This window comes from Salvelinus alpinus, chromosome 18 (genome assembly GCF_045679555.1).
Source record: "Salvelinus alpinus chromosome 18, SLU_Salpinus.1, whole genome shotgun sequence".
Lineage (NCBI taxonomy): Eukaryota > Metazoa > Chordata > Actinopteri > Salmoniformes > Salmonidae > Salvelinus > Salvelinus alpinus.
Genome location: NC_092103.1, coordinates 42,677,259 through 42,702,244, shown reverse-complemented (window position 1 = coordinate 42,702,244; position 24,986 = coordinate 42,677,259). Strand labels below are relative to the sequence as shown.

Genomic DNA, 24,986 nt, shown 5'->3' with positions numbered 1-24,986 from the left:
CCAACAGAAATAACTTCAAATGTATAACTTCAAATTAAACCAAATCGTTTCCACTCATGACTACTGGTTTTAATTAAAATGTTCAGCAAATACTTTTGAATTGTTAGAAATCAACTTGAAAGGTTGCTAGCCAACTAACCTGCTAACGTTAGCCTGCTAACTTTAGCCCTACCAGGCTACTAACGTTACGTTAGCAGTGCATGAGTCAACACCTAGCTTACAGCTTAATTTATCAAAGAATGTTAGCTATATGCAGTTATTTTAGCCAGCAGCTAGCTAGCCAGCCAGCTAAAGTTCACTATTTAACTATTAGCCTAGTCAACCACTACGGTTATGGTTGGCAAACTAAAGCTCAACTACTGGAGACCAGCTAGAACACAACTAACACAACACAACCAAAACATAAGCGCAGATTAAAAGCAAAGAGAGAGCAGAGACTTACAGATTGATGGCTGGGGCCCATCTGATGGTAAAACGTTTAAAAGAGGGCAGGCTGAGTTAGCAACCAAAGTGAGGGGGAAGCAGGCTGGGCCAGCGGTTTGCTGATGTCAACGTTGTGAACAGAGTGCCCCATGGTGGCGGTCGGGTTATTGTATGGGCAGGCATAAGCTACGGACAACGAACACAATTGCATGTTATTGATGGCAATTTGAATGCACAGAGATACCGTACACGAGATCCTGAGACCCATTGTCGTACCATTCATCCGCCGCCATCATCTCATGTTTCAGAATGATAATACACGGCCGCATGTCACAAGGATCTGCACACAATTCCTGCAAGCTGAAAATGTCCCAGTTCTTCCATGGACGTCATACTCTCCAGACATGTCACTCATTGAGAAATTGTTGCATGTTGTGTTTATATTTTTGTTACTAGCCATACAGCGTACATGCTAGTATGGCTAGTGGCTAACATTAGCCAGCTTGAACTAGCTACCGAGCTAGCATACGAACTTGGTAGCACAGAGTAGATCCTCCATATGATGTTGAGAAATAGGGCATTGTTGGTAGTTTAGAAGATATCCAGAAATAAGGTCATTAATAAATATGTAATAACTAAAAAACATGGACTATGTTTATACTTAAAGGTAACCAGATCGTAACTACTTTCACCACACTGTTGTTATAATGTTGAGTAAAAACTCTTGTTTCCTCCCCTTTAAACTAGTTTGGTGCTGATAACAGAATGCTACAGTGTTGTATCATCAGGAAAAAGATTATCACTGTTATCCGTTCTCTTGATTAGTCATCCCCTGTGTGTTTAAGAGCGCTTCCTTCAAAAGGTGTAGCTCAATTCCAACAATAATCTCTCATAAACACCTTTTTTTCTGTCTTTATCGGTTGAGGGAGTCCTCTTTAATGTACAGAGACACACACGTACAGTAGTTGAGCTCCACCCACTGTGATATATGAACTGTAGCTGCTCCTTATTTATTGAGCCCATTCATCAGAGGCAGGATCGGCAAACACACACAGACAACACCAGAAGCCCTGAATGACAGCCAGTGGATTTGTGTCCTAATAACAGCAAAGGAAAATATAGCCAGCCATTTATCAAACTGTCCCAATCTGGAGAGGCCCAGATAATAAGAGGATCAGATTCTCAGGGAGGGAGGGAGGGAGGGATGGAGAGAGACGGAGATAGAGGGAAGGAGAGAGGGGGAGGGGAGACCGAGGTACATGGAAGGAGAGAGGGGGAGGGGAGACCGAGGTACATGGAGGGAGAGGGGAAGAGAGAGGGAGGGAAAGAACAAAATGACAGTGATTGAATGTGTGAGTATGTGGGTGTTTGTATGAGGAGAGAGAGAGAGAGAGAGAGAGAGAGAGAGAGAGAGAGACAAAGAGAGACTAACCAGGTTTCCATCCAATATTTTTACGTGATTAAAACAGCTAATTTGGGGAGGGAGGGAGACAGAGATAGATGGAGAGAGACGGAGATAGGTAGAAAGGGGAGGGGAGACCGAGGTACATGGAGGGAGAGAGGGATTGAGGGAGGGAGAGGGGAAGAGAGAGGGAGGGAAAGAACAAATTGACAGTGATTGAATGTGTGAGTATGTGGGTGTTTGTATGAGGAGAGAGAGAGAGAGAGAGTGAGCGAGAGAGAGAGAGAGAGCGAGAGAGCGAGAGAGAGAGATAGGGGGGGGGGGGGGGGAGAGAGACAGAGAGAGACAGAGAGAGACTAACCAGGTTTCCAACAAATATTTTTACGCGATTAAAACATCTAATTTGTCGGTAAACTTTTCAAAAGTCGACAAAACAAAGGTCAGGGCTCTGTGCAGGCCAGTCAAGTTCTTCCATACCGATCTCAACAAACCATTTCTGTATGGATGGGGACATTTTCATGCTGAAACAGGAGAGAGGCTTCCCCAAACTGTTGTAAGTCGCTCTGGATAAGAGCGTCTGCTAAATGACTTAAATGTAAATGTGAATGTTGCATCATCTAGAATGTCATTGTATGCTGTAGCGTTAAGATTTCCCTTCACTGAAACTAAGGATCTTAGCCCAAACCATGAAAAACAATACCAGACCGTTATTCCTTATCCACCTAACTTTACAGTTGGCACTATGCATTGGGGCAGGTAGCGTTCTCCTGGCATCCGCCAAACCCAGATTTGTCCGTCGGACTGCCAGATGGTGTAGCGGGATTCATCACTCCAGAGAATGCATTTCCACTGCTCCAGAGTCCATTGGCGGCGAGCTTTACACCACTCCAGCCGGCTCTTGGCATGGCGATCTTAGGCTTGTGTGCGGCTGCTCGGCCATGGAAACCCATTTCTTGAAGCTCCCAATGAACAGTTATTGTGCTGACGTTGCTTCCAGAGGCAGTTTGGAACTCAGTAGTGACGGTTGCAACTGAAGACAGATGATTTTTACACGCTACACGCTTCTGCGTTTTCCATTCTGTTAGCTTGTGTGGCCTACCACTTCGCGGCTGAGCAGTTGTTGCTCCTAACGTTTCCACTTCACAATAACAACACTTACAGTTGACTGGGGCAGCTCTAGCAGAAATTTGACAAACTGCCTTGTTGGAAAAGTGGCATCCGATGACGGTGCCACATTGACATTCACTGAGCTCTTCGATATGGGCAATTATACTGCCAATATTTGTGTATGGAGAATGCATGGCTGTGTGCTCCATTTTTTACACCTGGTTTGCAACGGGTGTGGCTGAAATAGCCGAATGCACTAATTTGAAGGGGTGACCACATACTTTTGAAGTGTATCTGTGACCAACAGATGCATATCTGTATTCCCAGCAGTGGAGGCTCCTCAGAGGAGGAAGGAGACGACCATCCTCTTTAGTGAATTTCATAAAAATAATCAAACATAAAAATAGTTATCCTTTTGAGATAAAACTACACTAAATATAATCACGTCACCAAATAACTGAAACACACTTTTTGCAATGGTCTACAGTAGTTTCAACAGCACTCTGTAGGGTAGCACCATGTTGTAGCCGGAGGACAGCTAGCTCCCATCCTCCTCTGGGTACATTGACTTCCAATACAAAACCTAGGAGGCTCATGGTTCTCACACCCTTCCATAAACTGACACAGTAATTATGACAACTTCCGGAGGACGTCCTCCAACCTATCAGAGCTCTTGCAGCATGAACTGACATGTTGTCCACCCAAACAAAGGATAAGAGAATGAATCTAGTACAGAAAGCATACGCTAAAACTAGCTAGCACTGCAGTGCATAAAATGAGGTGAGTAGTTGACTCAAGAGAAAGACAATAGTTGAACAGTTTTGAAAAAATAAATTTCTTCCAAAATTAAGGAGAATCTAGAAAGAGATTGTTGTTTTTTTCACTTTCAGTTTACTAGCAAATGCAGCTAGCTAGTTTAGCCTACTCAAACACCGTGCTCAAAAAGAGGGATGCTATGTTAGCTAGCTGGCTATGACTATCCAACACAACACTGGAACTCTTGCAAGTCAAGGTAAGCTTTTGGTTTTATTCATTTATTGCCACTGGGGCCCACCTGTGTAAGTGACAAACTGCTTAGTGACTGTACACTAACGTTACTGCATGATTGTAGCGGGTTTACTAACACGTTAGTTCTATTAGCTAATATGGTGACAATGATGTAGGCTGTGTGTTGCGGTTTTGTGAAGTCCACAAGAGAAGGGAGAAGGTGAGAGGAGGAAAGCGTATAGATGCGAGAAGGCGGCAGGTAGCCTAGTCGTTAAAGCGTTGGGCCAGTAACCGAAAGGTTGCAAGATCAAATCCCCGAGCTGACAAGGTAAAAATCTGTCGTTCTGCCCCTGAACAAGGCAGTTAACCCACTGTTCCTAGGCCGTCATTGTAAATAAGAATTTGTTCTTAACTTACTTGCCTAGTTAAACAAAGGTTAAAAACAAATAAAAAAATGTAAATACAATGTGGCTGCTATGAAAGTAAACTGTGTTTACGCATAATCAGGGGTGTATTCATTCCACCGATTCTGTTGAAAAACGTTTTCTTAAACGGAAGCAAACGAAACAAAACAGGGATTTGCAACTGTTCCGTTTAAGAAAACGTTTTTCAACAGAATCGGTGGAATGAATACACCCTGATTATGCGTAAACACAGTTTACTTTCATAGCAGCCACATTGTATTTTTTTTAAATTATTTGTTTTTAACCTTTGTTTAACTAGGCAAGTAAGTTAAGAACAAATTCTTATTTACAATGACGGCCTAGGAACAGTGGGTTAACTGCCTTGTTCAGGGGCAGAACAACAGATTTTTACATTGTCAGCTCGGGGATTTGATCTTGCAACCTTTCGGGTTGCAAGACCTAATGATTAAAACCTATATCAGCTAGATGCAGGCAAGAGTGTACAAGGCGGTATTGAATATGTCACTGTCTGTCCATGTGTCACGGTCTGTCACCTAAATATTTTCTCTCGACCTGTGTGCACCTACATTGTAAACTTTCATTCATAGGCTAATTGTAGTCCCGTGTGGCTCAGTTGGTAGAGCATGGCGCTTGCAACGCCAGGGTTGTGGGTTCATTCCCCACGGGGGGACCAGGATGAATATGTATGAACTTTCCAATTTGTAAGTCGCTCTGGATAAGAGCGTCTGCTAAATGACTTAAATGTAAAATGTAAATGTTGTAGCAGCCTCATGATGGGTATTGGGAAAATTTGAGTATCATGTAATAGCCTAAACCTATCGCTGTTACATTGAGCTGGGTGAATAGAATATGAATGAGAGTCGTCCAATATGCTGTAATAGAAATAAGGCCATGCTCATTAAAAAAAAAGAAATCGTCCTCCCTCATCTTAAACGGCACTGCCCGCCACTGATTCCCAGTCATGTGAAATCAATAGATTAGGGCCTAATGAATTTATTTAAATTGACCGATTTCCTTATACTGATTTCGTCTTCCTTTGGCCGCCTCTCCTTCCAGTTCTCTACTGCCAATGACTGGAACGAACTGCAAAAATCTCTGAAGCTGGAGACTTACCTCCCTCACAAGCTTAAAGCACCAGCTGTCAGAACAGCTCACAGATCACTGCACCTATACATAGCTCTTCTGTAAATAGCCCATCCAATCTACCTCATCCCCATACTGTATTTATGTATTTATCTTGCTCCTTTGTACCCCTGTATCTCTACTTGCACATTCATCTTCTGCACATCCTACCATTCCAGTGTTTAATTGCTATATTGTAATTACTTCGCCACCATGGCCTATTTATTGCCTTACCTCTCTTATCCTACCTCATTTGCACATGCTATATATAGATTTTTCTATTCTATTATTGATTGTATGTTTGTTTATTCCATGTGTAACTCTGTGTTGTTGTATGTTTCGAACTGCTTTGCTTTATCTTGGCCAGGTCGCAGTTGCAAATGAGAACTTGTTCTCAACTAGCCTACCTGGTTAAATAAAGGTGAAATAAATAAATAAATAAAAATACGAACTGTAACTCAGTAAAATCTTTGAAATTGTTGCATGTTGCGTTACATTTTTGTTCAGTACACATTACAGCTACATTGCATGCTTATCATAAAAACTAGAAGAGAAGCAGTTCATCTCTCATCAACCCTCTACCAGGAAAGACTGGTATGCATGTTGCTGATGTTAGTTCTGTATGTGCGGTTAAGGGAAAGGCACGCTGCCCAGCTTTGAAAGGTATTTCTTTGCTGCACTTGACCATATTACCGGACAGTAATCAAGATGGGACAAGACCAGAGCCTGAACAACTAGTACAGTTGATTTTTGTGTAAAAAAAAACAACAACACAAAACATATTTTAATATGTCCCCATCTTCACCACAATTCTGTCAATATTGACCATGATAATTGCACAACCAATGTTATATCTAGGAGTTCAGCTTTCTCAACTCCCTCAATGGTCACACTCTTTATACACAACTCCTCTTGAGGTTTAGGTGTTAGAGAATGTTTTGAACCAAATACAATGCTTTTAGTTTCAGATGTATTTAACACCAGTTTATTATGAATCACCCATTCTGATACCGACTAACTCCTTATAAAAAATGTCAGTGAGCTCACTGGTTTTGAGTGCTGACATGTAGACTGTGGAATCAAATCAAATCAAAGATTATTGGTCACGTGCGCCGAATACAACATTTCACCTTACAGTGAAATGCTTACTTACAGGCTCTAACCAACAATGCAATTTCTAAGTCTTTTAAAAAAAAAAATAACAAGGTATTAGGTGAACAATAGGTTAGTAAAGAAATAAAAACAACAGTAAAAAGACAGTGAAAAATAACAGTAGCGAGGCTATATACAGTAGCAAGCATACAATAGTTATTCTAGATTTGTGTAAGATCAGTGGCAAATTATTTGTAAAAAAAGAGAAGAGAAACGGCCCAAGGCAACTGCCTTGAGGGACACCACACTGTACAAATCCAATTTTAGAGAAGCTTCCATTGAAGAACACTCTCTGGGTTCTATTGGATAAATAACTGTTCAACCATGTGATGACAGGTGATGTAAAGCCATAGCAAGTGAGTTTCTTCAATAACAATGTACAGTGGGGCAAAAAAGTATTTAGTCAGCCATCAATTGTGCAAGTTCTCCCACTTAAAAAGATGAGAGAGGCCTGTAATTTTCATCATAGGTACACTTCAACTATGACAGACAAAATGAGGAAAAGAAATCCAGAAAATCACATTGTAGGATTTTTAATGAATTTATTTGCAAATTATGGTGGAAAATAAGTATTTGGTCACCTACAAACAAGCAAGATTTCTGGCTCTCACAGACCTGTAACTTCTTCTTTAAGAGGCTCCTCTGTCCTCCACTCGTTACCTGTATTAATGGCACCTGTTTGAACTTGTTATCAGTATAAAAGACACCTGTCCACAACCTCAAACAGTCACACTCCAAACTCCACTATGGCCAAGACCAAAGAGCTGTCAAAGGACACCAGAAACAAAATTGTAGACCTGCACCAGGCTGGGAAGATTGAATCTGCAATAGGTAAGCAGCTTGGTTTGAAGAAATCAACTGTGGGAGCAATTATTAGGAAATGGAAGACATACAAGACCACTGATAATCACCCTTGATCTGGGGCTCCACGCATGATCTCACCCCGTGGGGTCAAAATGATAACAAGAACGGTGAGCAAAAATCCCAGAACCACACGGGGGGACCTAGTGAATGACCTGCAGAGAGCTGGGACCAAAGTAACAAAGCCTACCATCAGTAACACACTACGCCGCCAGGGACTCAAATCCTGCAGTGCCAGACGTGTCCCCCTGCTTAAGCCAGTACATGTCCAGGCCCGTCTGAAGTTTGCTAGAGAGCATTTGGATGATCCAGAAGAAGATTGGGAGAATGTCATATGGTCAGATGAAACCAAAATATAACTTTTTGGTTAAAAACTCAACTCGTCGTGTTTGGAGGACAAAGAATGCTGAGTTGCATCCAAAGAACACCATACCTACTGTGAAGCATGGGGGTGGAAACATCATGCTTTGGGGCTGTTTTTCTGCAAAGGGACCAGGACGACTGATCCGTGTAAAGGAAAGAATGAATGGGGCCATGTATCGTGAGATTTTGAGTGATAACCTCCTTCCATCAGCAAGGGCATTGAAGATGAAACGTGGCTGGGTCTTTCAGCATGACAATGATTCCAAACACACCGCCCGGGCAACGTAGGAGTGGCTTCGTAAGAAGCATTTCAAGGTCCTGGAGTGGCCTAGCCAGTCTCCAGATCTCAACCCCATAGAAAATCTTTGGAGGGAGTTGAAAGTCCGTGTTGCCCAGTAACATCCCCAAAACATCACTGCTCTAGAGGAGATCTGCATGGAGGAATGGGCCAAAATACCAGCAACAGTGTGTGAAAACCTTGTGAAGACTTACAGAAAACGTTTGACCTCTGTCATTGCCAACAAAGGGTATATAACAAAGTATTGAGAAACTTTTGTTATTGACCAAATACTTATTTTCCACCATAATTTGCAAATAAATTCATTAAAAATCCTACAATGTGATTTTCTGGATTTCTTTTTCTCATTTTGTCTGTCATAGTTGAAGTGTGCCTATGATGAAAATTACAGGCCTCTCTCATCTTTTTAAGTGGGAGAACTTGCACAATTGGTGGCTGACTAAATACTTTTCTGCCCCACTGTATGATCAATAACATCAAAGGCTGCATTGAAATCTAACAACACAGCTCCAACTATCATCGTATTATTCATTTCCTTTAGCCAATCATCAGTCATCGTAGTCAGTGCAGTGCAATTTGAGTGCCCTTCTCTATAAGCATGCTGAAAGTCAGTAGTTAACTTGTTCTCTGAAAAATAGCGTTGTATTTGGTCAAACACAATTTCCCCCATCAGTTTACTAAGAAAGGACAGAAAAGTGATTGGGCGGCTGTTAGAGCCAACAAATTGTGCTTTACTATTGTTGGGCAGTAGAATTACATTAGCTTACTTCCATGGCTGTGGACACACACACTTCTTTAGGATTTGGTTAAAGATATAGCAAATAAGGGTGGTAATAGTCTGCTACCATTCTCCAGTTTCCCATCAAGGTTGTGTATACCTGGTGGCTTATCATTATTGATAGATAGTACTAGTTTTTCCACCTCTCCCACACTAACTTGACAAAATTCAAAACAGCAATCCTTTCTCTTTCATTATTAGATATTTTATACAAAAATCTGATTGTTCACTGTTCAACATTGTCATTTTACTTCTGAGTTATTCCACTTTACTAGTGAAACAGACATTGAAATTATTGGCAATATCGAAAAGTTTTGTTATAAATGACCCATCCACTTCAATGAACGATGGCGATGAATTGGGTTTTCTGCCCATTTAAGGTACTCCAAAGTCTTGTTCCATTGTGTTTTATGTAATTTTTCTTGGTTTGGTAATATAATTTCTTCTTATTTTTGTTAAGTTTAGTCACAACATTTCTCAATTCATAGTACAGTATGTCAACCAATCATCTGAGCATCCTGACTTATTTGCCACCTCTTATTTGCATAATTTCATTGAACCACACAATTTTTCAATTCACCATCAATCCAGAGGGCGCTAAGAGTTCTGACAGTTCATTTCTTAACAATTGGCATTAATACTTGTACAAATATTTCCAGTGCTGCATCTGGATTCACTTCCTCATACACATCAGACCAACATACATTTATTTACATCTTCAACAAAAGAGTCCTGAGAAAACATTTTGTATGATCTCTTTTAAATTACTTTAGGCCCAACCTTTGGCACTTTGTCTTTCCTTGTTATTGCCACAATGTTATGGTCACGACAGCTAATGGGAACTGATATTACTTTGGAGCAAAGCTCGACAGCATTATTAAAGATATTATCAATACAAGTGGATGTCACAGATCCAACACTATTGGTATGCCCTCTAGTTGATTGAGTGATAACCTGGGTCATATTACAGGCATTAGTCACAGTTACAAGGTTCCTCTTGAGAGAACAGCTAGTTGCTAAACAGTCAATGTTCAGGTCACTCAGAAAATAGACCTCTCTGTTAACATCACACACACTATCAAGCATTGCACACATATTATCCAAGTACTGACTGTTAGCACTTAGCGGCTTATATCAACACCCCAAAATAAGAGGCTTTAGATGAGGCGGGTGAACTTGTAACCACAATACTTCAACAACATTAGAGATGAGATCTTCTCTAAGCTTTAAGGGAATATGGCTCTGAACCCAACATCACATATACACAAACTGACACTTTACAAGAGCCTGATTGGCTGACTATTAGCCAAAGAATGTTTTTAAAATGTTCACCTTCCCCATAGGCATTCCTGTCTTTCCTGTAGATGTTATGACCTTGTATTGCTATATCACAGGAATTATCTAAGTGAGTTTCAGAGATGGCCAGTATATGAATGTTATCCGATGTTAGTAAGTTATTGATTTCATTATCCTTGTTTCTAAGGCTACATACAGCATATTAATATGTGCTATTCTTAGCCCTTTCCTGGGTAGCTTATCGACATCATATATGAACATTTAAAAAACATTCTTTAGCTAATAGTCAGCCAATCAGGCTCTTGTAAGTGTCAGTTTTATGTATATGTGATGTTGGGTTGAAGCTACTGACCCGGAAGCCTGGCTCTCTCAGTCCTCCTAGGCTTTTGGGTGGGAGGGTGGACAATGAGCTTGTCGTAGCAGATGTAAGCAATGTCCTCACGCTCTCTGGCAGCTTTCATAGCTGGGATAAGTTATTTCTGCCTCTGGCGCACAGCTTCAGAGAAGTTCTCGTTGAGGAAGATGTTGGTTCCTCTCAAGTTCTTGGCTCTTTCCAGAACAGTCATCTTGTCCTTGAACCTAAGGGAACTTGACCTCTATCGGCCTGGGTCTGCCACTTGGGCTTGTCACAGGTTTTCCAGACCTATGGGCGTGGCTCCACCTCAATCTTTCTATGATCCATCTGCAGCTTTTCTTTGATCATTTTTTTTTACTTTCTTCTCAGACTCCGTCCAGGTCTCTTGTGGAGACTTTGGTATGCCATCCATAACAATGTTATTCCTCATGGATTTTCCCTCTAGATAGTCTGTTTTCCGAGTTAACTGTAATAATGATTTATAGACAGTGCTGATGTCATCTCTCGAGGACTTACTGTTTTGTTATCTTGCTGCTTTTTCATGACATCCACTTCTCCCTGGGATAACTGCAAACTGTTCTGAAGGCCTTGGACCTCTCTGGTCAGACATCCACCTCTCCCTGTAAGAACTGCAAACTGTTCTGAAGGCCTTGGACTACTCTGGTCAGACATCCATCTCTCCCTGGGAGAACTGCAAACTGTTCTGAAGGTCTTGGATCTCTCTGGTCAGACATCCACCTCTCCCTGGGAGAACTGCAAACTGTTCTGAAAGTCCTGGACCACTCTGGTCAGACAACCACCTCCCCCTGGGAGAACTGAAAACTGTTTTGAAGGCCTTGGACCACTCTGGTCAGACAACCACCTCCCCCTGGGAGAACTGAAAACTGTTTTGAAGGCCTTGGACCTCTCTGGTCAGATCGTACATTCTTTTGTCAGTTGAGTCCACCAGTATTTGGACAAAGCGCTTGAATCTATGTTCCTGTTGCTGTAACAATTGCTTGTAGACATCTTGTTGTTGATTTTAACTTTGGGCGGCATGATGGTAGCAACCTAGGCTAACGCTGGTACTCCGAGCAATTCCAGCCGGCACAGCTCGCAGGGCTGATGGAAACCACAATAAACAGCAGGGATTTAAACAGCTACAAGCCCAGCACAATCCGTGGTCCCAGCCACAAGGGCTAACCCTGTCACGGGCTGTGTTCAAACTATCCCAGACAGACAGACAGTAGCAGTGCCAGCAACATTTTAACATTATATACCGCAACATTTTTTGCCACAAAACCATCAGTATAGTTGAAAATACAATGGAAACCCACTTAACTTGTATTTTTTTGTTCGGCACACTAGAATTTAACCGGTAAGTTATTTTTATGTGCACTACATCATCACATACAGCTTTTTATTCGCAACAAGTCAATTTAATGAAACGCATCTCTGGTGGGAAAATGCGCATACTTTATTTATGCAGATTTTTGAATATTTGCATGAAAATCTGTTGCCAATTGGATGGAGACCTAGTTGGTGATGGATACCTAGATAGTGATGGAAACCTAGTTGGTGATGGAAACCTAGATAGTGATGGAAACCTAGTTGGTGATGGAAACCTAGGTAGTGATGGAAACCTAGTTGGTGATGGAGACCTAGTTGGTGATGGATACCTAGATAGTGATGGAAACCTAGTTGGTGATGGAAACCTAGATAGTGATGGAAACCTAGTTGGTGATGGAAACCTAGTTGGTGATGGAAACCTAGGTAGTGATGGAAACCTAGGTAGTGATGGAAACCTAGTTGGTGATGGAAACCTAGTTGGTGATGGAAACCTAGTTGGTGATGGAAACCTAGTTGGTGATGGAAACCTAGTTGGTGATGGAAACCTAGATAGTGATGGAAACCTAGTTGGTGATGGAAACCTAGTTGGTGATGGAAACCTAGTTGGTGATGGAAACCTAGATAGTGATGGAAACCTAAATAGTGATGGAAACCTAGCTAGTGATGGAAACCTAGTTGGTGATGGAAACCTAGTTGGTGATGGAAACCTAGTTGGTGATGGAAACCTAGTTGGTGATGGAAACCTAGATAGTGATGGAAACCTAGTTGGTGATGGAAACCTAGAGAGTGATGGAAACCTAGTTGGTGATGGAAACCTAGTTGGTGATGGAAACCTAGTTGGTGATGGAAACCTAGATAGTGATGGAAACCTAGTTGGTGATGGAAACCTAGTTGGTGATGGAAACCTAGTTGGTGATGGAAACCTAGATAGTGATGGATAACTAGATAGTGATGGAAACCTAGCTAGTGATGGAAACCTAGATAGTGATGGATAACTAGCTAGTGATGGATAACTAGATAGTGATGGAAACCTAGCTAGTGATGGAAACCTAGCTAGTGATGGATAACTAGATAGTGATGGAAACCTAGTTGGTGATGGAAACCTAAATAGTGATGGAAACCTAGTTGGTGATGGAAACCTAGTTGGTGATGGAAACCTAGTTGGTAATGGAAACCTAGATAGTGATGAAAACCTAGTTGGTGATGGAAACCTAGTTGGTGATGGAAACCTAGTTGGTGATGGAAACCTAGTTGGTGATGGAAACCTAGATAGTGATGGAAACCTAGCTAGTGATGGAGACCTAGATAGTGATGGATAACTAGATAGTGATGGAAACCTAGCTAGTGATGGAAACCTAGATAGTGATGGAAACCTAGTTGGTGATGGAAACCTAGCTAGTGATGGAAACCTAGCTAGTGATGGAAACCTAGCTAGTGATGGAAACCTAGATAGTGATGGAAACCTAGATAGTGATGGAAACCTAGATAGTGATGGATAACTAGATAGTGATGGAAACCTAGCTAGTGATGGAAACCTAGTTGGTGATGGAAACCTAGATAGTGATCTAGATAGTGATGGAAACCTAGATAGTGATGGAAACCTAGATAGTGATGGAAACCTAATTGGTGATGGAAACCTAATTGGTGATGGAAACCTAGTTGGTGATGGAAACCTAGTTGGTGATGGAAACCTAGATAGTGATGGATAACTAGATAGTGATGGAAACCTAGCTAGTGATGGAAACCTAGCTAGTGATGGAAACCTAGATAGTGATGGAAACCTAGATAGTGATGGAAACCTAGATAGTGATGGAAACCTAGTTGGTGATGGAAACCTAGATAGTGATGGAAACCTAGATAGTGATGGAAACCTAGATAGTGATGGAAACCTAGTTGGTGATGGAAACCTAGTTGGTGATGGAAACCTAGTTGGTGATGGAAACCTAGATAGTGATGGAAACCTAGATAGTGATGGAAACCTACTGATATGGAGAAATGAAAAAACAACACCCTCATTAAGGAAGCTTGATAAGGCGGAGGACAGCCCTATTTGATCCAGTAGTTTTGGCATATCGTGTTTGATACCACGGCTTTTCTCTACTGCAGCATTTGTTTGTCTGAGTCTGACATGTTTGTACTTATACTCAAGGATCCCAACTAAGACGCAGGGATACGAATTGCTCGCTTCGCATCTTAAAACAAATCTACCGTCAAACAGTATTTCAAGGGCACTCTAGATAAAGCTTCCTCACTTTCCTCCTGTCTTGAGTTTATCTAACAGAGAGAAAAGTGAGTGCCACGGCACAACGCATCAGCCAGCAAACTCAGTAAAAAAACAGCTGGGGAGCAGAGGAGGTGGGTCATGCGTTGTCGTGGCTTTCGTTTTGGTAGCCATGACAACCAGGTTAACCTATTTGTCGTGGTGGAAATAAGCAAACGGAAGGGAGAGTGATTACCCACACGGCTCTGGAAGGGGGAGTGATTATCCACACGGCTACGGAAGGGGGAGTGATTACCCACACGGCTACGGAAGGGGGAGTGATTACCCACACGGCTACGGAAGGGGGAGTGATTACCCACACGGCTACGGAAGGGGGAGTGATTACCCACAGGGCTACGGAAGGGGGAGTGATTACCCACACGGCTCTGGAAGGGGGAGTGATTACCCACACGGCTCTGGAAGGGGGAGTGATTACCCACACGGCTCTGGAAGGGGGAGTGATTACCCACACGGCTACGGAAGGGGGAGTGATTACCCACACGGCTCTGGAAGGGGGAGTGATTACCCACACGGCTCTGGAAGGGGGAGTGATTACCCACATGGCTACGGAAGGGGGAGTGATTACCCACACGGCTCTGGAAGGGGGAGTGATTACCCACACGGCTACGGAAGGGGGAGTGATTACCCACATGGCTACGGAAGGGGGAGTGATTACCCACATGGCTACGGAAGGGGGAGTGATTACCCACATGGCTAAGGGAAGGGGGAGTGATTACCCACATGGCTAAGGGAAGGGGGGGGGGGGTGATTACCCACACGGCTCTGGAAGGGGGAGTGATTACCCACATGGCTAAGGGAAGGGGGAGTGATTACCCACATGGCTATGTAGAACTACATTATTATTATTTGGCAGGTCAGGAGTTCCCATCAACTGGTACAGAAATGTAAAATCTGTGTAGCATACTGTGAAGTCATGACTGTATAGCATACTGTGATGTCATGACTGTGTAGCATACTGTGATGCCATGACTAACATACTGTGTAGCATACTGTGATGCCATGACTAACATACTGTGTAGCATACTGTGATGTCATGCCTGTGTAGCATTCTGTGTAGCATAATGTGATGTCATGACTGTGTAATATACTGTGTAACATTCTGTGATGTCATGACTGTGTAACATACTGTGTAGCATACTGTGATGTCATGACTGTGTAGCATACTGTGTAACATGCTGTGATGTCATGACTGTGTAGAATCCTGTGATGTCATGACTGTGTAACATACTGTGTAGCATCCTGTGATGTCATGACTGTGTAACATACTGTGTAGCAATAATGTGATGTAATAACTGTGTAGTATGACATCATCCCAGAACAGCTATGACAGATCTTTGCTTCTGTCATTTTTTCCAAAAAGGATTCCAGATAAAAATACAGCCCACTTTTTGAAAACGTTACCCCCCCTAATATCAACAAGGAACAAAGTAGATTAGGGTGACAGATTTATGGACTTCCCAGAGCCGAATAGATTAGTCTGTTTGCACACAGTCTGTTCAAACAGTACAACTTTCCCCCACATACGGAACAGAGCAGAGCTCAGCAATTATACCCTACTGTAGCTATAGTCAAATTTCTATACCGTTTATGTAAAAATACTTAGAATATTGCATATAGCACCTCTTTGTATTGGCAAGGTCATATCTGAGCCACTGGCATCGGCTCTGTATTCAGTAATATATTCCAGTTAGTAAGTGACTCTTGCCTGGGCTGTTGTTTCAATGGCTAGTGATGTTAGCATCACATAGAGAGGTGTGAGGGGTAGTTGTTGGGAAAAACAACTTGCACAACAACTAGGCTTCCATTTTCTTTTTTTCTTTTTCCTGTCAGTTTCCCCTTAGAAATGTGTGCTAAAACAACATATTAAGACAACCAGACTACATTTTAAGTATCTACGAGTCTTAGAAAAACTCTATATAAATCCAAAGTACATTACTTCCGTTAGGGCCTCTAGCATCTCTAATGGCATTCCAGCATATCCAAGACGTCTTAGATATCCTGGCTACGTTTCTAACCCAAGTATTCTCTCATCAGGAATGCTGAATGTACTAGTACACTGTATCAACTCATGTTTCAGAGCTGGCTTGGCTAATAGCTGCTCTGCTCTCTCTTTCGCGCGCTCTTCAACCGGGACTCGTAGCGTGACCTTGTGACCTTGTGTACAGCATGATGTCATTATGGGCCCGCTCTTGGGCAGGAAACGATGCGTTCTGCTGGAGAGGAAGAAAGAAAGGAGCCATGTTGTCGCTAATGGAGACTGGAATCTCCCAGGACGGTGCCGAAGCAATCTGGCATCTTAAATACCAGACAAGCTGGCGATTGGCCACAACACAGCGCTCGGAGCTCGTTCAGTCACAACTCATTTAATAAGAGTATCAAAGCAAGGCAAGCCGGTTGCCGGTCCCCCCCCCCCCGCCAAGGAACTGGTAAATCCGACACATGAGCCCCTTAATGATAATGGGACTGTCTGCCAGTCGACCGATGCCAATTTACAACACGTTGCTCTGTGGTTTGATTGTCTGCTCTGCTCGTTTGGTCCCATGATAGATCATTAGCTCTGATGACGCTCGACAGCTGAACAAAGTGCCAGATCTGACAATTTCAATAACAACATCATAACACATTATCAATATAGCCAAACAAAATATAGCTTTATCAATAGTTATAATCCTGTCATTTTAGCCTGGCGTGATTATTGGAGATATCACTTGACAAAACACTGTCACTTCCGATCCTCACACTTGTCTATATGACTACTGGCGTACTTTGCCCTGACTGAAGCCTAAATTTGATCTAACTGTTCAAAGATTTTCCTCTATTGTTTTAAAATTAGCACATTTTAATTCATGGTCTGAAAAAAAAAAAAAATGTTCAGAACCCCTGAATGTTAAACAGAATATCTGCTGGGCTCACGGTGCCCCGAGGGAGTTCCTGTAGTAGTCCTTGCTTTGGTAGATGAAGGACAAGCACCTCTGTGTGACTCCACAACATTACACTTTCTTGCTTGCTTTGCTTGTCTGGATATGCTGATTCGTGAATATGCAATGTGTTCTGTATCCTGTTGTAGCCCCCCCATCGTGAAATGAAATCTCAGCAGGGAATGCCAGGATAAAAGTCCAGCATCATGAGACGTTCTCCGCCTCCGATCAACACATGCGCATAGGAATGCTTCCCAAATGGCACCCTATTCCCTGTTTACTGCACTATATAGGGAATAGGGTGCCATTTTGGGATGCAATCATCAAATAGCAGCCCAGGTGTGAGATCAAAGCAAATCGCTTGGGCGCCCTCCCATCTTCTCATCTCCCCTCCCCTCTCCTCCTCTCCACTTCTCATCTCATCTCCCCTCCCCTCCCCTCTTCACTTCTCCCCTCCCATCTTCTCATCTCCCCTCCCCTCATCTCATCTCCCCTCTTCTCACCCCCCCTCTTCTAATCTCATCTCCCCTCTTCTCTTCTCCCCTCCCCTCTCCTCTCCTCCTCTCCACTTCTCATCTCATCTCTCCTCCCCTCTTCACTTCTCCCCTCCCATCTTCTCATCTCCCCTCTTCTCACCCCTCCTCTTCTAATCTCATCTCCCCTCTTCTCTTCTCCCCTCCCATCTTCTCATCTCCCCTCCCATCTTCTCATCTCCCCTCTCCTCTCCACTTCTCATCTCCCCTCCCCTCTTCACCCCTCCCATCTTCTCATCTCCCCTCCCCTCCCCTCCCCTCATCTCATCTCCCCTCTTCTCACCCCCCCTCTTCTCACCCCCCCTCTTCTAATCTCCCCTCCCATCTTCTCATCTCCCCTCCTCATCTCCCCGCCCATCTTGTTATCTCCCCTTTTCTCATCTCCCCTCCCCTCTTCTCACCCCCCCTCCCCTATTCTTATCTCATCTCCCTTCCCCTCTTCTCGTCTCCCTCCTCATCTCCCCGCCCATCTTCTCATCTCCCTTCCCCTCTTCTCATCTCCCTCCTCATCTCCCCTGCCATCTTCTTATCTCCCCTGCCTCCCTCACTCCATTTTCTCATCTCCCCTGCCATCTTCTTATCTCCCATCCTCTCATCTCCCCTCTCCATCTCCGCTCCCCTCCTCATCTCCCCTCCCCCCTCCTCATCTCCGCTCCCCCCTCCTCATCTCCGCTCCCCCCTCCTCATCTCCGCTCCCCCCTCCTCATCTCCGCTCCCCCCTCCTCATCTCCGCTCCCCCCTCCTCATCTCCGCTCCCCTCCTCATCTCCGCTCCCCTCCTCATCTCCGCTCCCCTCCTCATCTCCGCTCCCCTCCTCATCTTCCCCTTCATCCACCTACTCTACAGACAGGTTATGACACGTATTGGCTTCTTTACTCCAGTCGTTCCTCACCTTTCTCTCTCAGAAAGGTTAACAACGACATGTGTGAACGCGCAAACCAAACACCGTGATCAAAATGGCCACCTAGAACACAACCTAGATTTATGCAAATCTGCTGTGTTTAAATATTCCCCTGTGTTGTTGCCTTAGGAGCCGGGAGAGAGGAGATAGAACAATGGATTCAAAGGGAGTGAGCGAGCCACCGCTTCTAATAGCCTTGAACAAGGTGTGAGATGAGCTTAGCATTTCCATGGCAACGAGGAGCTTGGATGAGCCAATCCCCTGTCGTCGTCGGGTACAGTGCGCTCATAGCTACCTTCAACATTCTCACACCTACTGGCACACAAAGACACAGTGGTTAGGGAGAGAACAAGAGAACTCTGACTCATCTCCTAGATCTACAGTAGGGCAGAGAGCTAATGCTTTTGGAATGATAATGCCCTGGAACCAGACTTATTATACAGCACGGTCTCTGAGAGCTTAACAATTTTTTGCTTTCCCCGACTGATTCTTTTACACAGCCACCCCCCTCACATTGTCACACGGGTTTCTTCGCAGTAACAATTCCTCATGTCATTGCATTGGTATCCTTTCCCTCACCATCATCACTCTACCACAGACGGATTAGGACTTCCAGAGACATATTAGGACCGAATTAAGTCTTTCTTTCATAACAAACCGAAATTGAAAGGATCACTGCCACTACCTCACTTTAAAACCAAGGTGCATGAATTGATGAGCAAACCGAGGTAGAGAGGAGATTCATTAACACTTGGAGGATAAATGCAATAAAAAAATTAAAAATCTTCTTTATTGCAAAAAAGTAGAACCAAGACGTTTTGGCTTTTGGCCTTCTTCAGGGTTTTTACAGAAATAAGAAGGAATGAGGCTTTGAAACATTTCAAAATGGTCTCAGGGAACAATCACAAAGAATATGCAAGTAAAAACATGTGATTGGTTAAAACAGTTGTTGAAAGTTGCACTGACCAATGGAATACGAAAACACTAAAATAACATGAAATTATATAATATTGTTATTAATATTATATTAATATATTGTTCTACTTTTTGCAGTACAAACAGAGAGAGAATACAGCATAAATAGTTGTTGTGCTGTAGAAAACAGTGCTATTGCTGTAGAAAACGGCGGTGTTGCTGTAGATAACTATGGCATTGCTGTAGAAAACAGTGGCATTGCTGTAGAAAACAGTGGCATTGCTGTAGAAAACAGTGGTATTGCTGTAGAAAACAGTGGCATTTCTGTAGAAAACAGTGGTATTGCTGTAGAAAACAGTGGTATTGCTGTAGAAAACAGTGGTATTGCTGTAGAAAACAGTGGTATTGCTGTAGAAAACTATGGTATTGCTGTAGAAAACTATGGTATTGCTGTACAAAACGGCGGTATTGCTGAATAAAACGATGGTATTGCTGAATAAAACGATGGTATTGCTGTAGAAAACAGGGGGTATTGCTGTAGAAAACTATGGTATTGCTGTAGAAACCGTCCTAGAAGAGAGTGCTTTGCTGTGTTATGTGTCAGCTCTAAGAGAGGTCATCTAGAAAATACTGGCCCAAATGGAACTCTATTCCCTTTATAGTGCACTACTTTACACTACAGCCCTGGTCAAAAGTAGTGCACTATAATGGGAATAGGAGTGCCATTTGGGATGCATGCAGAGTCTCATTATGCTGTAAATGATTTCTTATTCTCCATGCTAACTCACCCTGATCCAGAACTTCCTCCTCCTCGCGCTTGGGTTGCAGCAGCGCCATGTCATCTTGATGTTCTTTGAGGGAAGAAGCACAGTTAAGTCTCCTCTCAAAATGCAACCAGAGCCACAATGGAGAGATCTTTTATAAGTACAACCTGGTTTCTGCTAAATCTGTTCAATGGTCGTTTCGAGTCATAATATTTTACCCAAACAAGTGGCAGGGCTGCATTTTTGGCTGAAAAACAAATCCCAGCCTGTAGCTTTAAAGACTCATTGAAAGGACTGAGTCTGACCCAAACAAACTAAGATATCTCAGTTTATATACACTTCTATTGGAATTTATATCTCAGTTTATATACAATACTGCTGGGATTTATATCTCAGTTTATATACAATACTGCTGGGATTTATATCTCAGTTCATATACAATAGTATTGGGATTTATATCTCAGTTCATATACAATACTGTTGGGATTTATATCTCAGTTTATATACAATACTGTTGGGATTTATATCTCAGTTTATATACAATAGTATTGGATTTATATCTCAGTTTATATACAATACTGTTGGGATTTATATCTCAGTTTATATACAATACTATTGGGGTTTACTGATAACATAGCCAACGTTTCCACCAGTAAAATCAACATTTAACCTGTTGAGGAGCCATATTCCTGTACTTGACGAGATATAAGGTTTGACTACCTGAGGTAGCTGGGGCACCAGCAGAGTGCATCATGTGGTGCATCATCATCTCTGGAGGAACCGTGATGGGCACGTTGGCCTCGGGTGGAATGTTCTGGAACAGCTCCTTGGAGCCGTCCTCCATGCACTCCTGGAAGGGCGCTGCGTGTCTGCTCTCCATGTAGTACATCATGTAGAAGTTGCACATCTCGTCATTAGAGGTACCTCTGTGGAAGAAGGGCGTGTCAACGAGACAAAATGGCGGCGGAGTCAAGAGCCATTTTTTCCCCCAGTACATAAAATAGTACATATCATACAGTGGGAATGTTTGTTGTGATGTTGTGCCTCGTCAACAATCACCAAGGCTCAGAGGTTCACATGACTGAGGTTGACTGAAGTCAACGTGGAGAGGGGGGGGAACACACACTGAAAACAAAACACACCTGCTTGATTCAATCCCCCATAAGGCCACAACCACTCTGCATGGACGCTCTCCAGCCTGGCAGTAATTTCTTTTAATATCTCATTTTAATTAGTGAGCTAAAACAATCAGCTTTACAAGGTGCCTCTCTTCTTTAGCTTTTTTCCCTCTTGGAAGCCATTTTAATCATGTCTCTGTCCGAGGAGGGGGAGGAGGGTGCACGGGGGCGAGAGGTTTCCTGAGAGATACGTCAATGCACACTCCGCCACTGCTGCCGTCGCACACACTCGCCCTCTCTCCCTCGCCATGGCAACAGTAATGACGCAGCAGACACGCAAACAGACAGTCAACACACACACACACACTCACACACATAAGAGGGATCACTCGAACAGGAAATCATGAAAAATGCAGGTTCCCAGGAGACATGTGGGAACAGGCAGTCTCTCTGTGCTTGATGCTTCTTCCCTCCTCAGAGCACACATGCTCCCCCAGCCCCTGACAAACGTACATGGTACATCAGGCAGCCAGCGACCAGGGAGAGGAGACGGAAGAGAAGATATAGGAGTAGAGGAGAGGGGATAGATAGATAAAGGATAGAGCACTGGCTCAGTGGGGAAGCAGGCAGAAAGTCCCTGCTGCCTGTCACACAGTCCAGTGATGTATAGCTCAGAACCCAACACCATGCAAACACGATGGTGGCAGATTCAAGGAGACGGCTCTGAGGCGGGCAAACAAGGCCACTCAGGCAACTCGCTCCCATGCAGCCTATACAGTACCGTGATACTCCTCTAACAACAAACCATTCAGTCTACAGGGGGGATAAGAAAAATGGGTGCTGTTAAATGACTTAGGAGCTACAGAGTCTGAGTGGGAGGTACTTTAATTACAGGGAAGAGAAACATTGTTGATAAAAACAAAGCTGTTAAATAAAGAGGAGCGGAAGGGAACTCACCCGATATATGTTTTGGTGGTCCTTCCTTCCCCGGTGAAGACACATCGAGCAGCAAGTGTGTCTCCGTACTTCACGTTGATTCCCTTGGTGGCAGGATAGAATGCCTATGGTGTATAAATATGGGTTAGACAACAAATCAACAGGACGCTGCAAACCTAATTTCTTTAACAGTGTTGTGATTACCAGGTGCATCCCTAAAAGCACTGGAGTCACTGTGACATGAAGAGAAATGACAGAAAAGCTCTGGTTATATGTGACTGATCGGCTCGATCTTATGTAGCAACATTTAAAATTGTTTTTTTTACATTGGATAAAAGTAGAGACTCAAGAGCTAGAAAATTGTATAGCATACACTGCAGTTGAGCAACAACGGGAAAGTAATTCTACTTTGAAAGTTAATAAACTTGTAACCCCACTTTTAAGAAAATGGTTTTGGTATACCTACTGGAGAGCTCCTCTTTGTCTACACCCATTCAGCAAAAGTTCACACCCTCTTAAGCCTTAGCCCCACCCATCTCTTTAAGGATTCACATGTGAGGCCATGTGCTAAACAGAGTGAGTAGTGTAGTAAACAACCAAAGATTTCAAGACTAAAGTCTGGTTTATACTACGTCTGTTGACATGTCTGTAGACAGTTGTCTCACTGACATCATGAACATTTTATTGTCATCCGACATCAAACTTGTCGTTGTCGTTATGAAAAAGTCTTAAATACAAAAATGACAGGCTGCATGAAATCTGCAGCCTGGTGGTCCAAAATAGCATAACTGGTGTATCTTAACACCAATAAGCCCATCCTTTTAAAATTGATTTAGTATATGTCAATCTAGCAAACCAGGCAACTAAAATAATTTATTCTAAACCATGTTTTGGTTTGTTTCTAGCTTGTTAGCAAGTTAATGTTAAGTTAGCTGGCTAGTCAGTTCAAGTGCTTCTACACCTGCATTGCTTGCTGTTTGGGGTTTTAGGCTGGGTTTCTGTACAGCACTTTGAGATATCAGCTGATGTACGAAGGGCTATATAAATACATTTGATTTGATTTGAAATAATGACCACATCATATTGCTGACAAACGTCTTCAGCTAATTTGCATTCATTATTATAGGAAAATAAACTCACAACAAGAGTTAATGGCGAGCTAATTACAGAAAATAGCTTACGTTAGTGAGTGTGATGAAATAAAAGCAGGGCATTCTACCTGAGAATTTAAGAACTTGGACACGGTCTCTTGGCCAAACGTTATATCCTGTAAGTTATATACAGTTGAAGTCGGGAAGTTTACATACACCTTAGCCAAATACTTTTAAACTCAAGTTTTTCACAATTCCTGACATTTAATCCCAGTAAAAATTCCCTGTCTTAGATCAGTTAAAGATCCTCACTTTATTTTAAGAATGTGAAATGTCAGAATTATAGTAGAAAGAATGATTTATTTCAGCTATTATTTCTTTCATCACATTCCCAGTGGATCAGAAGTTTACATACACTCAGTAAGTATTCGGTAGCATTGCCTTTAAATTGTTTAGCTTGGGTCAATGGTTTCATGGAAGCCTTCCACAAGCTTCCCACATTAAGTTGGGTGAATTTTGGTCCATTCCTCCTGACAAAGCTGGTGTAACTGAGTCAGGTTTGTAGGCCTCCTTGCTCGCACATGCCTTTTCAGTTCTGCCCACAAATTCTCTATAAGTTTGAGGTCAGGGCTTTGTGATGGCCACTCCAATACCTTGACTTTGTTGTCCTTAAGCCATTTAGCCACAACTTTGGAAGTATGCTTGAGGTCATTGTCCATTTGGAAGACCCATTTGCGACCAAGCTTTAACTTCCTGACTCATGTCTTGAGATGTTGCTTCAATATAACCACATCATTTTCCTAGCTCATGATGCCATCTCTTTTGTGAAGTGCACCAGTCCCTCCTGCAGCAAAGCACCCTCACAACATGATGCTGCCACCCCCGTACTTCACAGTTGGGATGGTGTTCTTCGGCTTGGAAAGACTCCCCTTTTACCTCAAAACATAACGATGGTCATTATGGCCAAACAGTTCTATTTTTGTTTCATCATACCAGAGGACATTTCTCCAAAAAGTACGAGCTTTGTCCCCATGTGCAGTTGCAAACCGTAGTCTGGCTTTTTTTATGGCGGTTTTGGAGCAGTGGCTTCTTCCTTGCGGAGTGGTCTTTCAGGTTATGTCGAATGGATATAGATACTTTTGTACCTGTTTCCTCCAGCATCTTCACAAGGTCCTTGGATGTTGTTCTGGGATTGATTTGCACTTTTCGCACCAAAGTACGTTCATCTCTAGGAGACAGAAGGCGTCTCCTTCCTGAGCGGTATGACGGCTGCGTGGTCCCATGGTGTGTATACTTGCGTTCTATTGTTTGTACAGATGAACGTGGTACCTTCAGGCATTTGGAAATTGTTCCCAAGGATAAACCAGACTTGTGGAGATCTAGAATTTTTTTCTGAGGTCTTGGCTGATTTCTTTTGATTTTCCCATGATGTCAAGCCAAGAGGCACTGAGTTTGAAGGTAGGCCTTGAAATACATCCACAGCTACACCTCCAATTGACTCAAATGATGTCAATTAGCCTATCAGAAGCTTCTAAAGCCATGACATAATTTTCTGGAACTTTCCAAGCTGTTTAAAGGCACAGTCAACTTAGTGTATGTAAACTTCTGACCCACTGGAATTGTGATACAGT

The 24,986-nt window shown here is 42.9% G+C and overlaps 1 protein-coding gene across 3 annotated transcripts in view; it reads right to left on the bottom strand.

The window, feature by feature from the left end:
* pam (peptidylglycine alpha-amidating monooxygenase) overlaps positions 1-24,986 on the bottom strand; it is a 134,370-nt gene that overhangs the window by 43,122 nt on the left and 66,262 nt on the right. For all 3 annotated transcript variants that reach the window (XM_071351930.1, XM_071351929.1, XM_071351931.1), the window contains 3 exons: positions 22,286-22,389; positions 20,931-21,136; positions 20,235-20,297 (listed from right to left, as the gene is read on the bottom strand). In XM_071351930.1, the coding sequence (XP_071208031.1) occupies positions 20,235-20,297; positions 20,931-21,136; positions 22,286-22,389 (373 nt within the window). The remainder of the gene's footprint in view (positions 1-20,234; positions 20,298-20,930; positions 21,137-22,285; positions 22,390-24,986) is intronic.